Source organism: Zonotrichia leucophrys, chromosome 5 (genome assembly GCF_028769735.1).
Source record: "Zonotrichia leucophrys gambelii isolate GWCS_2022_RI chromosome 5, RI_Zleu_2.0, whole genome shotgun sequence".
NCBI classification, from domain to species: domain Eukaryota; kingdom Metazoa; phylum Chordata; class Aves; order Passeriformes; family Passerellidae; genus Zonotrichia; species Zonotrichia leucophrys.
Window position 1 is genome coordinate 924,833 of NC_088175.1, and position 15,861 is coordinate 940,693.

Below are 15,861 nucleotides of genomic sequence, written 5' to 3' on the forward strand. Positions count from 1 at the left end.
CTAGGAATGTGAAAGATGGCAGAGCTGAGCTGAGAGGAGTGTCTGGAAAAGAAAAGAAAATAAAAAAAATAAAGAAATACATTAAAAAAAGGGCTGCAAGCTGTCAGCCACTCTTGGCACCATCCAGCTGCGGTGGGGTCACTCGAAGGACCGCATCTTACGGAGTGCAAGCTCATTCAGATGATGCCGGCTGAACAATGCACCGGGAAGGCAGGATTTCATTGTTCCCTACCCAGTTCGCACCGCTTTGCTGCGAAATCTACAAAGCAATTACAACTAATTAAATTCCGACTTTATTAAGTGCGATCAAACCCCCGAAGACAATCCACCCTAGAACCAAGCCTGCACGCCGAGTGCCAGGCGCGTTAATCACCCGCAATTAACCCGCGAACACATCCTGCTGCTCTCCGCGCTCGTTCTCCCGGCGGAGCGAGGCGGGGAGGCGCCGCTGCCCGGGGCGAGGTGCGGGGGCAGCGCGGGTCCGGGTCCGGGTCCGGGTCGCTCCCGTCCGGGCCGCCGGTCCGAGCGGCGGGCGCAGCCCCAGCCCTTTCCGGGAGGTGCTGAACGGGGAGCACCGGAGCTCCTCAGGGGTGTCCCAGAGTTTGCCCTCGGAGCTGTGTCCTCTGTCGGGGCAGGGTAGGGGCTGCTCCTCGCTGCGAGCAGCACCGGGCCGGGCAGGGCCGTGCGCTCCCCGCCCTCACGGCGCGGCCCCGCGGCTCCTCCCCGCCCGCCGCCGCCCCACGCCCCGGTGTCCCCGAGCCGGATCGCGGCGCTCCCCCGCGGCAGGAGCAGCCCGGGCGGCCGGGCGGGGCGGTTCCGGAGCCCCGGCAGAGCCCGGGGGCGGGCGCGGTGCCGCCGGCCGGCCCCCTGAGGAGGCGCGGCGGGGCTGCGGCGGGCTGGGCCGGCAGGAGAGGCTGGGAGCCTCGCCCGGCGGGAGCGGGCTCTGGCTCTCCTCCCGGCTCCCGGGCGGCCCGGGGGCGCGGCCATGTCCGGAGCCATGAAGTTCAGCGGGTACCTGAAGGTGCGGATCGGGGAGGCGGTGGGGCTGCAGCCCACCCGCTGGTCGCTCCGGCATTCGCTCTTCCGCAAGGGATACCAGCTCCTGGATCCCTATGTCACCGTCAGCGTGGACCAGGTGCGCGTGGGGCAGACCAGCACCAAGCAGAAGACCAACAAACCCACCTACAACGAGGAGTTCTCGGCCACGGTCACCGACGGCCATCAGATCGAGCTCTCCGTGTTCCACGACACCCCCATCGGCTACGATGACTTCGTGGCCAACTGCACCTTGCACTTCCAGGAGCTGCTGCGCTCCGCCGCCCCCAGCGACACCTTCGAGGGCTGGGTGAGTACCCGTGCGGAGGAGAAGCCTCTGGGAGACTCCTCTGGGAATGAATGGAGGGCGCTCGGGGAGCCGGGGCTTGTCCTTGCATGCCTGTGCCGCAGACACGCAGCCCGGTGTGTGTCTGCAGGTACACAGGTGTGCTCCTTCCTTCACGCGTCTGTTTGTGTCCCTCTGCTTCGCATGTGCTGTTCCTGACGACCCTAAGGACCCTCAGCTGTCGTAGCTTGAGGGTGAGAACGCTGTAGTCTTTCCTCATGTTTGTAAATGAACAGAGACAAGACCCGTAATACGTAACTTGCAAACGACACCAGCAAATTCACACAAAGGTGTTCCTCCCTCCTTTTGCTCAGCGCACAGAGGCGCACTGGGAGACTCGGATACCTGGCTTGGATGTATTTCTGCCCTGCTCCACACATGCTTGCACAATAGTTTGATGTGTGCATGCCGATTTCTTTGACTTCTTAGCAGAATGGCAGGACTAGTCTTGTGTCTGTTATGTACACCGCTGCTCTGGGTCAGTGCAGTTTCACTCTGAGCTAATTCTAGGTTATTTCCAGGTAAATGTCACTTGTAGGCAGCCCAGAGAACCTCATTTATGGACGAGTCCTGATGGTGACAGAAACAGTACAGTCTCTAAAGTTGTACCTTTGCTTCCAGTCTTGTAAAGGAGGACAAGGTGACTGCATTGATCCAGACAGTTTGCTGGTAAGAGTTAGTTTAATAAAAAAAGGCATTTATTCTGAGTAGAGAAGGTGCAGAAGAGCTGAGAATGTTCAAGGCTGTGATGGGTATAAACTTTGTGAGGCTGAGAAGTTCAGGATATGCGGTCAGATAACCACCACAATAAAACCAGATGTTGAGGCTGACAGCGTAGAAAACAGATAAACATCTTGATCCTATCGCTGGGGAGGATGCTGGGACTTTCTGCTCTCTCTGTGGCTGAGGTGTGATGCTGCACCTTTGGGGTGACAACAGACAATGATTAATTAATGTATATTGGGGCCATTTAGTTAGATACCTTATGGATGGGTGTGAGGTTTGTGCACTGGAGGTGTTCTCTCTCAGACAATCCCTGATGCAATTTTTGGGTCAGACAGAAAGGTCCCAGCAATTTTCCAATGGCTTAGCTGAGGAGTTCCTCCTGACAGCCCAGCCACAGCTGAGGGCACAGGTTTTGTCTGGTGGATGCATATCCAGCTTCCCAGGCCACCTGTGCCCCTGGAAAGTATCTGCTCTGCTCCTGGGCTTTGTGCTAAACCAGGTTCAAATACAGAACAGACCCCACAGGCCAGGCACAGGAGTGAGCTTAGGATAGAGCTATGAGGTTTTTCCTGATGTTTTGAGTTGCTATTGAGAGAGGCCCGGTCCTGTAAGGAGGCTGGAGTCCTGGTCACACTGAGCTGGTGACGTGGGGTGGGACTGCTCTGCTGCAAAGGTGGTGGCCTTATTTACATTACAAAAATACCTGTCATAATACTGCTGCTGGTGTGGATGCACGTACATTTCTTCCATTTGGTCCATCCTGCAGTGCTGATTTTTAGGGCAGATGCAGACTGTGGCCTGAAATATTCATCTGGTGGTGAGGGAGAAGTTTCTAATCCTTGCAGGATAGACATGTGTTTTATGAACTCCTGTACCTGTGAGCTGATGAGTGCAGTGGGGTGGGAAATCAGTGAATTCTTTTAACTAGATTGATGTAAACTGATTTTACATCTGGGCATGTAGACAGAGGTTAGGAGCTGCTGCTCTCCCTTTAAATGAATGTCTGAAACTTACAGCTGGGGTGGATTTAGAGGGGAATGAGCAAATGTTTGCCTTCTGTTGCCTTTCTCTCTCCCCTCCCTTCTGATTTGCTTTGTTAGCATCTCGCATAGCGTGCAGCCTGGATCACATGATGACAGGGAACAGCATCTTGCCCTGATAATTTAATATGTCTTGATAAATCCAGCAGGACTGTCACGGGAGTTTGTGTAATCAGGAGAGGAAATGCTGGTTTGTACTAACCCAAGGTCTGTGAGCTGCTGGCACAATGCAAAACACCACAAGGAAATGTACATGATTTGAAACACCTCCACTCCAAAATCCTTCATTTCTGTCCTTTTTCCATCCCCAAAATAAAAGCACAGATAGGCAACTAAGGAGTGAATCTTCCCAAGTTTAACCTGGCTTATGCTCACTTGGCTGTGCACAATTTTTCATTTTGATTTGAAATAGAACTTTTATGTTCACTTTTCAGAGACAGGTGAAACAGTATTTTGCTAAAATCCAAGTGATTAATAACAGGCAAACAGGGCAGGTGGCTGCTGTCAGCTCTCAGGCTCATGCTGCTCTGTTTATAAACATGGATTTTCTCCTGCTGGGAAAAAAAAAAAAAAAGAAAAAAAGTGATTAGTTGTAACATTGTTCAGCACCTTTTGTGAGAACTGTAGGAGGTTTCAGCGAGAGGCAAGGAGGAGCAGTTGGTGTGTAAGAGTTGGTGCTTCCCAGATGACTTGCAGGTACACCACTGCAATTATGACCTGAACACTTATGCAGATGAGTAAGTGTATGGACATGAGCTGTCTCATCACTAATGCTTATACACCTGAGTCATCCCACTGGCTGCTGGGGCAGTGTTCTCTGTTCATGGTTTGCTTTAAAATTCTTGTTTCAGAGACTTCCAAACTGACCCTTTTCCTTCCAACCGTTTGGGTTGTTTTCCAAAGTCTTTCTAGTAAACACATTAGCATGGGCCGGATATCTTCTAATTTGTGAGTTTGTTGTTACACACATTTGACTAATTTTCCACAGATCAAATTTGCAAGAGCTTATTAACTTCCAGTATCCTTCTTGCTGTTTCCCCTTTCTTATATTAACTGGTCAGGTTTCAGCAAAGTAGTTTTTACTAACATTGTCAATTAAATGCCATCGTGCCTTCAGAGTGCTGAGCACCATCTCCCCAGTGCCATGTTGTCTCTGGTAGGCATTGCCTGTGTGGGTGTGAGGTTGTGCAAACCTGAATGGTTGCATTTTACCCAGGTGTGCATGACCAGGTGCAGGGAGGGAGCTGGGCTGCCTGCTCTCTGGAGCTGTTTGCTGGGATTTACATTGGGGCTGAAACTTGCCTCTTGAAAGCATTTAATTCTGCACTAGCCTGTGCTAGGATCTTTTTACTTCACATATGCACCTTTAAAAGGTATTATCTCCTCTTTGACTGTCTCTGAGTGCAGTATAGAATGCTGTCACATATCAGTGAAACAAATGGAGTACTCAGTGTAGCTGAAATGGGAGATGTTTACAATACCTGAGTTTTATGTAGTAGCTGAAGTAATTTTTAACCTTGGGGAAACACTCTTTACAGATACTGAATGGCATTGTTACAAGGGAATTATTTATTCACGACTGTAAAAATTATTAGTCCCTGGGCGGAGATGCCATAATTTGTAAGACTTTAACAAGGAATAGACATTTAAACCTTGATCTTGAAGTAGCAAATCATGAGAGTACACTGAAGGAAATCACATAACAGATGGGCTATAAGATTAGTGAGCCAGTCACAACTTCCTGATGAGTTTGTTGCTCGTGTGCAGGAAGAGATTAAGGCAATTCTTGTGTGTTCCTTCACTTCAGCTCTTTTGTCTGTATCCTTCCCTGTTTTTTTTAAGGCAGAAATAATCATGTTTTACCCGTGTTTATATACAATTGTGTTTGTTGAATGTGAAGTTCAAGAGTTAAAAGATAAGTCGCCTTCTCTCCAGAGCATCATGGCCATGAGAGAGGGGCAGGGTGCTGCAGGTCAAATATAATATGTTTGCTGCTTCCTTTGGCTCCTGCTTGACTGCAGGGTGGGCAAAAGTAGCTTCAGGAAGCCAAAATACTTTATAGCTCTTGACAGAGGATTTTGTGGAGCAGTATTTTGTGTCTGTCCAACTGCAGAGATAAATTAAGCTTGTAGAGGTGGAATAAGTGGTGTCTCCATCCACAGGGCAGGAGCAGGCTGGGGTGAAGTCCATTTCACTTCTGTTTCCATGCACATGACAGTGATGTACATAGTGCAGATCTCTGATCTGTGTGAAGGTCACACTGCCATATTAATTAGGCTTGAGTAAAAGGAGCTCCTTCCCTAACTTTTTGGAAGCCTTAAGTTGTTTCTGTAGTTGTAATTGCTGATATGCAGTTACTGTGTTTAATAGGACTCGTGGAGAGAAACACCCAGTGCAGAAGGTAAGGTAGGTCTGAAAGCTACTGGAATTTCAGCTTTTCTTCCTTTCCTCAAACAGATCCCCTCAAAATACCAACAGACCCATGCACCACAGCTACCTGGGGGTGCCCTGCAGCCTAAAACAGAGGCTGTGATAACCAAGGGAAAAATTGTTGCTATTTGTCAGGTGTTCAATAGCCTGTGGGGGTGTGATGCTAAAAACAGTTGTTCTGATGGAGGCAGATGAGACAGCTGACTGTCACAAAGCGCTGCACATGTCCTGCCCTGTTCCAGCCTCAGAAGTGGAGCTATTTGGAGTCCTGTTTCTTGCTCCTCCCCAATAAAAGGCTGTGAGAATCCTTGGAGAATGTGGGCACTTTGCTTGAGTGTGAGAAGATTTGACCCAAGCATGAGAAGAGCCAGTTTCCAGTGGTTGGTGACTTGGGGGGGTGTGGAACTGGAGTTCATGTCCTGGCTTTGAACTGAGTGCAGCAAGAGGTGGGTTTGGCTCTCAAGGTTTTCTGGGGAGCAGCCATATGGACAGTGAAGTGACAGTGTTCCTGTCCCCTCCAGAGATGTCACCGCATTCATCTGGGACTGTGGTTGAGGTGGGGGAGGGCAGGGGGGGATTCTGTTCCTGGGGCAGAGCCAGAATTCCAGGACAAGGCAGGACAGTCCAGGCAATCAGGTGCTGCAGTGACCTGGAGGGAGATGGTCACATTGGTAATGGGCACCCTTTGGGTACTCTTGCCACCAAGAGCAGTGGCAGTCACCTCGAGGTGATGGGAATGAGGTATTGTAGTACTGGATCCATCCCTGGGACCCCCAATAAAAGAGGAACAGGGATTTTCTGGAGGGAGTCCAGAGGAGGCCATGAAGATGCTCAGAGGGCTGGAGCAGCTTTGCTATGAGGACAGGCAGATTTGGGGTTTTGGAGAAGGCCAAAGGGAGGCCTTAAAGCACCTTCTAGTGCCTAAAGGGGCTAAAATAGAGCTGGGGAAGGGACAATGGCATGGAGAGATAGCAAAAGAGTAATGACTTTAAACTGATAGAGGAGAGATTTAGCTTGGATGTAAGGAAGAACTTTTTTGACAATGAGGGTGGCACAGGTTGCCCAAAGAAGCTGTGGGTGCCCCATCCTGGGCAGAGTTCAAGGCCACGCTGGGTTTGGCTTGGAGCAAGCTGGTCTGGTGGAAGGTGTCCCTGTGCATGGCAGAGGGTGTGGAATGAGGTGGTTTTTAAGGTCCCTTCTGCTCTGTGGTTCCATCAAGCCCTTGTTGATGTGGTTGGCTGGAGTGGGGGGATGCCTTTCATGCCAGGGGCACCTTTACATTCCTGCTGATGGTGCTGCTGCTGAACCAGTTGAAGGCCCTGGTTGGAGGGAGAAGAGGCAGCCAGGGGCTGATGCCCACATTGCCTTTGCTCGTGCTAGAAGCTCGTGAGAAGGTGTTTGCAGACCTGCACCCGCAGCCCTGGGGGTGCTTTTTGCAGAGAGGCTGTGAGGAGGAGGACGGGGCAGCAGGCTGACTGCAGCAGCACCAGCGAGCCCAGCACCCCAGGAAGCTCTGTCCCCAGCCCTGCTGGCCCCACCTCACCCTCTTGGTGGTTTATATTTAGCTTTTTCCACTGGTCTTTTAGTAAAGCACATTTCACCTAGGCTGTCAGAGGCTTTTTGTTTGGAGTATTTTCTGAGTAATGATTTGGTTTCTGGCCATTTTGAGCTTATAGGCAATAAACTCTGCAGAATGGATTGTCAAGGGGGCCATTTGAGCTATTGAAATGCCATTAGAAAGTCTACTGATTTACAGGGTAATTCAATATGAAAAACATATCCCTTACTAAAGTGAATAAGACTCCCACCCTTTCTTCACAAACTATCAAGGCTCCTTTGATGTTTTAGGCTTTAGCTATTGTGCTTTGCTAATACAGCCAGGAAATTGGGGGCCTTTTGTGTAACCATGGAGAAAAAGATGAACAGCAGAGTTGCCACATGAAATGAGTTACTGGCAGCTTTTATAAGGATTCTGGATCAGCCATTGCACCTTCTTGCCTCCCAGATTTCATCCTATTTAAGCATGCAGTTAAGACATGTCAGACCATGCTGCAAATTTAATTTCTTCTGGAGACAATGAGCAATCTTTGCTCTGATTGCCTGCTCCACCCTGTGCTATTTGTAGGGCCATGCTGGACCCAGGCTGGAGTTGTGGATAACTAACCTGGCGCCGTGTCCTGGTGGAGATCACCACGTGGCTGTTCCTCCCCCAAGCCATGCCCTTCTGCTGGCTGCTTGTGAGGGAAAGCCCTGCTTTAGAATAATGATATCAAAGATAAATGTGTATCTGGAACAAAGAGCATCCAGAAGCATCCCATTAACATTGCTAAGCCACTTAGGGTAAGCCAGACAAACAACTGTATTTCTGCAATGCCAATGATATTTTTGTATGCTTTGATATCATGAGATGCTCTCATCACTTAGGGAGGTCAATTGCTGAGGAAACCATCCTGCTTTAATTTAGGAGCCAGCACCACGTGCAGATGTGAGCCAGCTTTTGTCACATTTGAGCAATGCTGCGTGGGAACGAGCATCCCTCAGCAACTCCTGTGCTCTTGATACTCAGTGTCTGTCCTGGGCCCAAGGTGATGGAAAAAATTGCTTTTTCACTGCCCCTGCAGGACCTTTTGTGCCCTTGTTGTGCTGGAGCAGAGGCATGTGATCGATGTCCAGATCCATCCTGCAGGCTGCCGGAGCAGTGTGACCAGCTGATGGCCCCGCTCCCTGCCTGCCCTGTCCTGGGGCTCCTCCAGTGTGGGGCAGGCTGCAGGCACAGCAGTTGTTCTGGTTACTGCCAGGGTGTTTTTGGCTGGTGTGCCTTGTGAGACCCACTGCATCTCCACAGAGCCTCGTGCTCTCCAGCCCACCGGTGCTCTGTGTTCAGATGCAGCCCTCAAGACAGCAATGAGATGCCTGTGACCTGTGTGACAAATGGATGTCACACCCCGGGCTGGCTCCTTTGAGTGCCACATTGCAAAGCAATTAAGCCCATCCTGAGGAAGATGCTGTCCTGGGCTGCAAAGCCACAGGGATTTTGGGATGTCAGGTCTGGGATAAGACTTTCATTTGCTGGCTGGACGTCCATGGCTCTGGATGGGAATTTCTGTGCTCCATCATGTGGTGTGGGGCTGCCCTTTGGGTCAGCACAGCTCACACAGAGCTGAAACCCAGCTGCTGTCACTGTACTTACCCATGAGCTTTGCCAATACAAAAAAATGTTGGCAGGGGAAGAAGGAGGGAGGTATGAATCTGTTAGATGGCATTACATAAAGGCTTTTTCTTGATGTTCACCTGGCCAGTTTGGTAAGTTTTGAGTTTTGTGAGTGAGTTGGTTGAATTTGTATCAGTGATGCAGTGGCAGCTCTCCAGCCTCCTTCCAGGAGGGATCTCCTTTCTGTGGAACAGGCAGGAGATGAAGTGTTGGTGCAGAAACACAAGCTGGGCAGCTTTGGTAGCTGACTTCAGTTTGTGAAATGGGAGATAGAATAATAATCTAATTTTTTTAACCAACATGAGAATGCTATTTAGGCCTTAGTGGAATTTCTCTTTTATTTTTATTTTTTTACTTTTTATTGCACTACAGATATTTCTGTCAAAATTGGGAGAGGAGGAAAATGCACTCATGCAGGACACGTTTCTAAATGTGTGATTTGCTGTATGAGTGTTGCATGTCTGCTGTATGTTTAAAAAAAGATCAGTACAATCATTTGCAGTGTGAAATCACTTAACAGATCAGTAGAGCCCAGTAATCTCTCAGAATGAGGCAGTAAAGGACAGGATGTGAGAAATAGGCTGTGGGTCTCTGCTGTCCCAGGACTTTACATCTAATAGTAAGAATGACAGTGACAGATTGTCTGATAATGTGCATCCAGGGGCTGAGGAGAGATTTGAGCTGGTACCTCCATATCTGACACTGTGGTGTTTTTCCTGCTTCTCTCTCATATATTCTATGTTAGCCATTCTCAGAGACAGGATTTTTGACTTGCCAGCTGGTCTCACTTGGTGTGAAAAAGCAGCTCACACCTCTCTAACACCACCTCTGGTTTCTAGCTCTCTCACACTCTGGTCTGCTCTGTGGTTTCTGTTTTGCCTTTGCTTGTTTCTTATTTTTTTTAATTCCTTGCCATCAGTCTGCTTTTTAGCATAGCACGGTGTTTTGCATTTTTTCTCATGAGTACATTTTATTTTACTCTGTCATGTAAGCAAGACATCCCTTGGAAATGAAATTCTTCATGTACATCTCCACTTGCTAAATTTAGTGTCTTAAACCTCCTGTGATAACTGTGGCATCTTAATTTGGGAATCCTTTTGTCGTTTTTGGATAGAAAAATGTTTGCCATCCTTCACAGCCTTATGAGTGCTGTGGTGGGTTCAGGCAGGACCAGTGGTGCTGGGTGCTGTGGGTGTGAGTCAGAGGGGATCATTCAGGGTTGTGCACTGTCAGAGGGATCATTTAGGGTTGTGGCAGCTCTCTGGAGCTGGCTGGCTCCACAGTCAGGATGGGAAAGAGGATGACAGTTTAACTATGACAGTAAAAGTCAGCATGGGATGTCTGTGCTCCAAAGTGCTTTTATCTGACAAAATAGTTGCAAATCAATGCTGTCCCTGATAGCATTGGAGCTGGCTTGTCAATGTGTGAGTTAGTTCCTGGAGGGATTCTCTCCACCTAGACTGGTCAGTGTGCTCACCCCATGCTAAATGTATTCAGTTGTGGGCCTTGCTCCTTCAGAATAACAAAGGTTGTTTAAATCAGGAATGACTAATGCAAGACTAGCTTGTCCTGTTTGAATTCCTGCTTTGTCCTGCATTTGCTTTCTTGGTAAACAAGGACATATAGCTTGTTGGCCTTTTCCCCAGGGCTGAAGAGCAGAGGAAAAATAGAGTTCCAAGCAGTGAAATTTGGGATTGATTTACTGCATGATTTATTCTATCTCATATCCTTCAATTCTTTTAAATTCTACGTGCTTTACATGTTATCCTTCCCTCATATGTGAACTGGCACATACATGAAGCCCTCCATACCTCACTTCTTTCTGGCATCAATTTTTAATAACAGCAATGTGAAAGTTGCCTCTTTCCTTTCTCATTTGTTTTTAAAAAGTTTGCCTATGTTTTCTGTGAGATTCCAGCGGAACAGAAGCCTGTATTTGCTTCTGCTGTTGTTTCTGAGGTTTACATCAGTGGATTCCCCATGGCTTCGATGGAATTACACTGCCAGCTTTACACTGGCTAACTGAGAGAAGACCTGGACGCGTTTCCTTCCCCTTCTTGCATGCAACAAGTTGATAATGTTGGCTGGGCTGTACATTATTTATTGGGCACAGCGAGTGCCCATGGTGCTCTGAGAAAGGGGAAGGAATTGGCTTCCGTCAATGAGTTTATTATCTAGGTCATTCACTGACTGAGGAATCTCACATTAATGTATTCAATGAAAATTTATTCTCTAAGGCAGTATGCTCCTGAGCCTGGAAGAAGATATAACCATGTGAGGAAACATTCCTGTGCAGTCCAAATCCACGGTGGGATTTCTTGTCAAAGCTGCTCATTGGAACACACTGCTAATAGAAAAGCTGCAGAGCTTTGTGTAGGGTGAGCCTCCATCTCCTAATAGGGCTTGGTGGGAGTATTGCTGCTGTTAATCAGTTTTCTACATGGAGCCCCATGCTTATCACTTCATTACCTGTTTACTCAGTAGCAGTAATAAGTCCAGCTTTGGGTACTTCCCAAGAACTGCTCACCAGACTGGTTTGTAAGGGAGGAGGATTTACTGGAGATGGTTGCAAATGACCCTGCAACCAGTTTTCTTTTATAGAAGTTTGTCCCTTGTTTCTGCAAGGGACTCCTGATGTGGCAGTCAAGAAGAATAAATGCTGGTTTATTTAGTTTTCTTTAATGTAATGGGATGTAACTATGGTTATTTAGTAGCTACTCTACAAGAAACTAAGCTGTTCTCAGCTTAGAGTGGAGCAGAACTGGGTGGAAAAGATAAGCCATCTTCCTATCAAAAACTGCCCTTGTTACAATAATCCTATCAATACCTAATGATAGGAACTCATTTTGACCAGGCTTTCAATTAGCTTGAGTAACATCTGGCCTGTCTTGCCAATAGGGATGGTGTTTTCCCTTGTTTCCTTCATCCTAGAAAGGAACATGCTCTTGCTGAATGGCTTATCAAAACCTAGACCTTCAAATTCATGCTCATGTCCAAGAAAGGAGCAAGGTCTAGAGCTGTTCTCATGAGCCCAGATAGTGGAGCTTTTCTCTTTCCCTTTGAGGGACAAAAAGGGTAAGATGTAGGCCAAATAAATGGTGCAGGAATAGATAAAAGTTTCTTTGGTACATTTGCACAGGTTGAGGCTGATTTCTCCTGCTCTACCTAAAGCACAGTGGAATCCCCCCCCTATTTACTGTTAAGGAGCTGTCTCTGCAGGCCAAGACTCACTGTGTCCACATCCTCAGGACTTGTCATCCTCTGGGAGTGACAATGTTGAAGTGAAGATCAGACCCTTGGATTCTGGAGGATCAGGAGTAAAGCATCGAAAATCCAGGCTATGCTGCACATCCTCACAGAGTGTTTTTCACCCCCTTGTAGACAAAACATGTTCACGTTCTAGTATGACCCTTTCCATCTGGGCTAATAGAATACTTAGGAAGTCAGCCAGTGTAGGAATGAGTTTTGTGTTTAAATGTGATGCAGCACTTTTTCAGCAGCCCAGTGACCTGTGGGCTCTGGCAGTTTGTGCAGGGCAGATCCAGGAGGCTCCCAGCAGGTTTTTGCCCTCCTCTGCCCCATGGGCAGTGACTGTGCAGCAGGAGAGGCAGAGAGCTTCCTGCTTGAGTCCTGCTTCTCTCCTACCCCATTTCACAGCTGAGCTTGCTAAAGAAACCATCAGTGAGGCATCAGTCATTGTGGGGGGCTGTTGGCTGTGGTTTTGGAGTCGTGCGAAGGCGCCCGTCCATTGTGCTGCCTCTGCACGGGAGTGGTGGCGGCCGGAAGAAGAGGCGGGAGCAGAATTTTGGGGCAGCTGGGGCCCTTAAGCTGCTTTTGTTCAAAGCTTGATGCCAGCATGGCTTTTCCCTGTATTTTGTATCTATCAAAGGACTTGGTTAATGATTTATCAGTTCATAGAATCACAGAACAGTTTGGGTTGTAAAGGACCGTGGCAGGGACACCTCTTCACCAGACCAGGTTGCTCCAAGCCACATCCCCCCTAGTCTGGAGCACTTCCAAGGATGGGCCAGCAACAGCTTCTCTGAGCAAATTGTGCCTCACACCCTCATAGGGGGAAGAATTTCTTCCTAATCTCTAATATTTACCCTCCTTCAGCTTGAACCATCATCAGCCCTGAGCTTCCCCAGCATTTTCTGATGACCACTGTACCAAGCCCCATTCTGAGGTTACCTGTGCTCCTCTGGAGTGATGTTGGGAGCTGTGGCTGCTCTCCTCTCTGTCTTGGGTGTGAGTTGCTGCCTGTGGCTGCCCATCTGCAGGAGAGCAGGATGTTGGTGCTGTGGTGTGGAGCTGCCTGTGTGCTGTGGCACAGACAGGACATGATGCACATTCATTTTAATTCTTGCTTGGTGCTTTGTCTAGCAAGGAGAAACCCTTTTGGCTGGTTATGTTCTTTCTGGTTAGCCCTATCTTGGTTAAAATTCTTAGAATTGAAAGCTTCAGAAATTCTGAGAAGGAGCTCAGAAGAGAGAGTGGAAGCCATATCTAAAATCATCACTTGATTCATTTTAGAATTGCATGATTCTGCTTTAGTCAAGGATAATATTGCAGAATCTGAGTGGATTTCTTCAAGGAGGAGCAAAAGATCATTCAAGTTGTCACATGTTTTGGCTTATGTGGATGTGATCTCAGAAGGTTTCTGGTGTGTCCTTGCAAGTTTGTCATTTCCCTTTGTCATGGAGAAAGCTGTGTCTGTGATTAATACGAGGTCACTGATGTTATTTCTATATATAAATAAGCTTAGTGCAAAGATACTTGCCTCAGCAATGCATATGCAATACTCATTGTTTTTAAGCAATGCAATTCTTATTTTAGTAACATTTGTGAAGCTCCTGTTCCTGTTCTGGACATGAACATTAGGTGAGAAAAGAGTAACTGAGCTTGCAGGTTCTAAGTAGCCCTTGGTGTCCCTGTGTTTCTGAAAGATTGCTCTGAAAACATCTTTGTGACCTCAAAAAAGCTCATCAGCGTTTTCTCAGTATAAGTGTTGTGGTTCATTTCTAGGTTGACTAAACTGTCTTTTTATGTTAATAGTTCTGGTTGGGGGAAATTTCATTTGCAGAAAAGTTTGCAGATCTCTCATCTCTGGAAGTGTGAATTCAAGGCCAGGTTGTATGGGGCTTGGAGCAACCTGGTCTAGGTAAAGTATCCCTGCCTGTGGCAGTGGAGTAGGAATGAGATCATCTTTAAGTCCACTCCAAACCATTCTATGGAATTTGAGTTTGCTGGTTTTGTTGGTTGTTTTTTTTTTTTTTCAAATTACTCCAGTTGCACAAAATATGCTGTTTCAGTGCCTGATAATGTTTTTTGCCATTAACAATAAGGAATTTTTTCTCTTTTGAATAGATGCGTATATTTTAGCCAGTAAATGGGTAGTTGTAAAATTCTGTGCACCTATAGCATTTCTTCTTCCTCCGTCTCTGACAATATTAAGCAAGTGTTTCCACAGGAACCGTGCTCTTTACAATAGACAGTGTTGTGGCTTGCTTCAAAGCCACAGCCAGAACATGTAGGTGTTTGAAGGGTACCAGATCTTTCCATCTCTCGCTGTGAATTTTCCAGTGGGTCAGTACTTGTTCAGACTTTCTATCTCAGTATCTGAAACCACCCCCCTGTTTTATGTTGCTCATGTGTGGTAATGCCCCAGAAGCCTTTCAAACTCTTCTGGGCTGCAAGAGGAGTTTTTAGAATCACAAAAAGTCGAAATTCATGGTGCGGCCAAGATCTAGTCAGCAACTCCAGGATCAGTTGTTCAAAGCCAGGCTGGACAGGGCTTGGAGCAACCTGGTCTAGTGGAAGGTGTCCCTGCCCATGGCCAGAGGTTGGAACTGGATGATCTTTGAGGTCCTTTCCAAATGAAAGTGTTTTATGATTTTTTTTTAATGTTTCCATCAAACCCCTCACTACTGTAATCTTATCTCAGGTTCTTGCAATGTAAAGTGTATCAGGAGTTGAACGGTGTTAGGTATTTTTTTATCTTTCTTAGGGAAGTGTGTTTGCAATATTTCCCTTCACTGAATGTGGGTCAGTCATTAAAAGGGCCTGGATCTCTTAATTTACTTCCCTGCAAGGTGGTTGCTGAGAGGACAGGAACTGAGTGGCTTCTTGGCTTTGTATTACAGGGCTTGGTAGATCTTAAAGAAGGAAGTGAATTGACTTTATTTTCAGAGGACATAAATGCTGTCCAAGGGATTTCTGTCCTCAGCTGGTGAGAATTAAGGTAGGAGACTAAAACTGATGTGACTTTTCCCAGAGTGATTAAAATCTTGCTTTGGGAATTACGGGAATGTGTCCCTGCACACAGCAAGGGCTGTTTGTCTGTAGGAAGAGGAGCATGAGGTCCACATTAGCTGTGCCACCCAGGTGGGGATGTGCTTTTCTCCAGGAGGGAATTTATACTTTAAACACATTAGTGTGCTGGAGTTAAAAGCATATGTGTTTGTATATAAAACACATGCAACACTCTGGCACAGATAAAATGCCAGGCCTTCCATTCACAAAGAAATAAAACATTAAAGCATTTGTCAAGGAGGGAATATGGCAACAGTTGTCCTAAATATGACTGGCTTTGTAAGTGAGCCCGTCCTGCTCTTGGCTTACCCAGGATTGCCATGTGCTGGGACTTGTGGCAATCCTCAGCAAAAGCTTTGTTTGCAGAACAGAAGGTTTATCTGCAGGTTTGTGGATCATGCTGAGTTTTGAATGGGAAATGTGGTCAGCACCCAAGTTATATTCTCCATTGACCTGTCAGCAAAACCACTCCAACCATGTTCTGACCTTTTCCTCTGCATACCCTTTCTGGGTGTCTCAGCCCTCTGGTTTATTTAATCCAGGGTGTAAATCTTGGTCACAGTGGTTCCTCATCTTGAAACCACACTTTGGAAGGGGAAAAAGAAATACCGAAAAGGGGAATTACGTGACAGTGTGCTGCTGGTAGGTCCTAAGGAGCTGCCTGTCAGTTCCAGTTGTTGACCAAACCCTGGAGAGCCTGCTGTCCTGCAGAGGGTCAGCTGAGCAGTGTCCCAGTGACACAGCAGCTCGTCACCGTCCGG

At 47.4% G+C, this 15,861-nt stretch overlaps 1 protein-coding gene across 1 annotated transcript in view; it reads left to right on the forward strand.

The window, feature by feature from the left end:
* Window positions 1-848: 848 nt before the first annotated feature.
* The window catches only part of PRKCH (protein kinase C eta), a 116,889-nt gene continuing 101,876 nt past the window's right edge, over window positions 849-15,861 (forward strand). The window contains exon 1 of the mRNA XM_064713782.1: window positions 849-1,345. Within this exon, the coding sequence (XP_064569852.1) occupies window positions 986-1,345 (360 nt within the window). The 5' untranslated portion in view covers window positions 849-985. The remainder of the gene's footprint in view (window positions 1,346-15,861) is intronic.